The sequence below is a fragment of the Lolium rigidum genome, chromosome 6 (assembly GCF_022539505.1).
Source record: "Lolium rigidum isolate FL_2022 chromosome 6, APGP_CSIRO_Lrig_0.1, whole genome shotgun sequence".
NCBI lineage: Eukaryota > Viridiplantae > Streptophyta > Magnoliopsida > Poales > Poaceae > Lolium > Lolium rigidum.
Genome location: NC_061513.1, coordinates 48584735 through 48588197, shown reverse-complemented (window position 1 = coordinate 48588197; position 3463 = coordinate 48584735). Strand labels below are relative to the sequence as shown.

The following is a 3463-nucleotide window of genomic DNA, read 5'->3' as shown; positions in this document are numbered from 1 at the left end:
CACCAGCGAGGGAAGTGCTAATTTTCTTGACCATCTGTTTTCTTTCTATCCAAGTTCAGAAGTGTATCATACTCTCATGAACCTTTTTTTTTCTATGTTAATACTCTTCCAGTTACATTGTTTATGAACTGCATCAATTAACAGAATTGGTTCTGTAATTTTTTTTAAGCGTAGGTTCTGTAATGACACCCACACCGTTATCCTAATAATAACCCTGATAATGACACATGTGATTTGTAATTTCTTATCCTCATGAGGACTCTATAAAACACGAGTAGTAGCATGTAGCTTCTCCTTAATCTAAATGAACAGCACTTCATATACTAAGAATGTGCCATTTGTCAGCTAGGACGTCCACCAGACTACACTGTCCTGGACTCATGGCCGGCCGGCTGGCTGACAGGCTCATACAGAGGTCTTATATCCCCAACAGCAGTGAAGCACCACCGGTACCTAAGCCATCATGAAGCACCTCAATTCTGTAGGCCTCTTCCTGCTCTCTTGCACTTGTCTCCAACTATCTGCTGCTGCGCCGTTCAGAGCGGGCATCTCGCGTGAATCTGAAGCACTTGTGAATTGGAAGGCTAGCTTGGCCAGTGCCGATGAGTCCCTTGGATCATGGTCGATGGCCAACTCCACCAGCCTTTGCAGCTGGATGCACATCAGTTGCGACCTGGCTGGGCACATCACAGACCTCAGCCTTGGTGGCACAAGTCTGAACGGCACACTTGACAGGTTGGACTTCTCGGCCTTTCCCCAACTGGAGAATCTCGTCCTGTCCAACAATAGTCTATATGGTACACTTCCAGCAGGTATCGGCAACCTGACTAGCTTGGTCCGGTTGCACATCAGCGACAACCCGTATTTGAGGGGTGCCATTCCGCGCAGCATTGGACAGTTGAAGCACCTTTCTAGACTGCTACTATCAGATGTGGGGCTCGATGGCACACTACCTGAAGAGATTGGTAACTTGACGACCTTGGAGCTGCTCTTTCTCGACTCGGTTACTCTGACCGGGTCAATTCCACAAGCAATTGGGATGCTAGTGAAGCTCCGTATGCTCAGCATGCAACAGAACAATCTGACAGGGAACATCCCACTTCAGATTGGAAACATGACAGAACTGTATGCATTGTACTTTTCAGATAACTACTTAGAAGGGCAGCTACCAGGTACCATCTCCAATTTGATAAATCTCCAGCGTCTGAGCGTATCAAAAAATCAACTCACAGGCCACATCGTCACAAAGCTTGGGAATAGCAGCTCCCTGGATATGGTCGATGTTTCATACAACAAGTTTTCTGGGCTGTTCCCGCCATCCATTTGCATGGGAAACATGCTTCGTACTGTCACTGCTGTGTACAATGGATTTACAGGCATTCACCACCAGACCTTCCAAAACTGCACAACCCTTGTGTATGTTGAGTTCACGGCAAACAACGTTGTTGCAGATATAAGGGATATATTTGGCGAGCATCTAGTGCAGCTTCGGATGATTGCTTTTAGTCAAAATCAGTTGCATGGTACGCTTCTGACAGATGAGGGTGAGGTATTCCTTTGCAACTATACTAGTTTAGACCTCATAGATTTATCAGACAATGTCTTAGATGGAGGTCTCTCCAAGTGTTTCTGGGACATTCCAAGGTTGGGATTCATGGATCTTTCCAACAACTCTTTCAATGGTGTAGTTCCGTTGTCGAGAACATTTCCATATGCTCTTGAGTATCTACGACTAGCCAATAACCATTTTGAAGGACCCTTTCCTTTGGCTCTTAAGAAATGCAAAAAACTAACCACTCTGGATCTTGGAGGTAATAATTTCTCTGGTACAATACCATACTGGATAAGCAAGGACTTACCTGGACTCCGTTTTTTTCGGCTGTCATCAAACATGTTTGATGGTATCATACCCCGCGAGATATTACAATTTCACCAACTCCAGTTATTGGACTTGTCAAAAAACAAGCTCACCGGAGCCATTCCAGATGATTTTGTGAATTTTACTGGCATGGCATATGAACAGAATGATGATTCAGGTTATTACCATTATAAAGGGAATATTCAAATAGTTTGGAAGAATGTAGATTATGTTTACACTACGAAGATAGCAGGCATGGTGGGTATCGACTTATCTGGCAATGTCCTGTCACAAGAGATCCCAGGTGGGCTCGCAACCCTTCTTGGACTGAGGTATCTGAACTTATCAGGAAATCATCTGTCAGGTTGTATTCCCGAAGACATTGGCAATCTTGTACTGCTGGAATCCTTGGACCTTTCTCGGAACCAACTCTCAGGAGAAATTCCTCCAAGCTTTACAGGTTTGAAGTCCATGAGCGCTCTGAACCTCTCCAGCAACAGGTTATATGGAATGATACCTATGGGCAGTCAGCTCCAGACGCTTGTAGACCCGTCCATATACATCAACAATCTAGGGCTATGTGGTTTCCCGTTGGAGGACTGCGTAAACTCGTCACCATCAAAGCAAAACGAAAGGAGCCAAGCTGAAGATAGAGAAGCATTGTGGTTGTATTGCTTTGTAGCTGCTGGGTTCATCTTTGGGTTCTGGTTGTACTGGGGCATGTTGTCGTTTTACAGTGAGACCGGGAGATGCGCATTCTACCAGTATGTGGACAATATGCAAGAGAAGTTCACCAAGAAAGTACATAGCTGCATTTCATGGTTCCAGGCTAAGGCCTCGAACGAGGTGTGAGCCAGCTACACGCAAAAGGTGTGAGTGTGTAATATCTCCCTTAGCTTGTACAAGATCGCAATGAGGAAGTTCTGTGTATCGCTGCTGCTTTGACATGTACGAGTCCTATGTGTTGTTAGAAGGTGAGGAGAGAATCTCTGCTCTGTAATAAGGAATCTAAGTTTGCTTTGGATGGCTGTCTTCTTTGCGCTCGCCCAAAAGTTCGTTTTGTCACATCCAGGTACCACTTTCTCAAACAAATTGGCTGTCTCTAACTTGGAAAGTCTCAATTTTAACACCAGCCAATTACGTATATGCATTCGACAATGATATTACATATACTCCGTACTTTACTTGAATTTTTCTGAAGTGACGTTTCCAGCAGCATGTACCAGCCATCTTCGTCATTGCTTCATACTTAAACTAGATTGATGAAAAAATTGGAAATTAGGTAACAAGTAGATGAAAAAATGATGTTGATCAGAGACCTATATCGACGATTGGTTCACAGCAAATTATCGATTGGTCGATCGACAGACTCAGACCATCAGACTTGCAGAATCAACGTGTAGGCAACCCGCAGCATGTACACATGGACATTAATACATCTACGAATGGATATGTGTTCACTGATTAATCTTCTTAACTGCTACAGTATTAACATAACATTTACTATGAGTCCTGGCCTATCATTTCACTGTCACTATAAAAAGGCTTTGCCGTTTCACTTGTTCCTCGCAACTGAGAGCGAAGCAAACCATCAACAAGACCTCC

The 3463-nt window shown here is 44.1% G+C and overlaps 1 protein-coding gene across 1 annotated transcript; it reads left to right on the top strand.

Annotated features, from left to right (window-relative positions):
• The first annotated feature begins 6 nt into the window (after positions 1-6).
• LOC124663153 (LRR receptor-like serine/threonine-protein kinase FLS2) lies at positions 7-3077 on the top strand. The gene has a single exon (XM_047200886.1). The coding sequence runs from the start codon at positions 464-466 to the stop codon at positions 2708-2710; it is 2247 nt and encodes a 748-aa protein (XP_047056842.1). The 5' UTR covers positions 7-463; the 3' UTR covers positions 2711-3077.
• Positions 3078-3463: the final 386 nt, after the last annotated feature.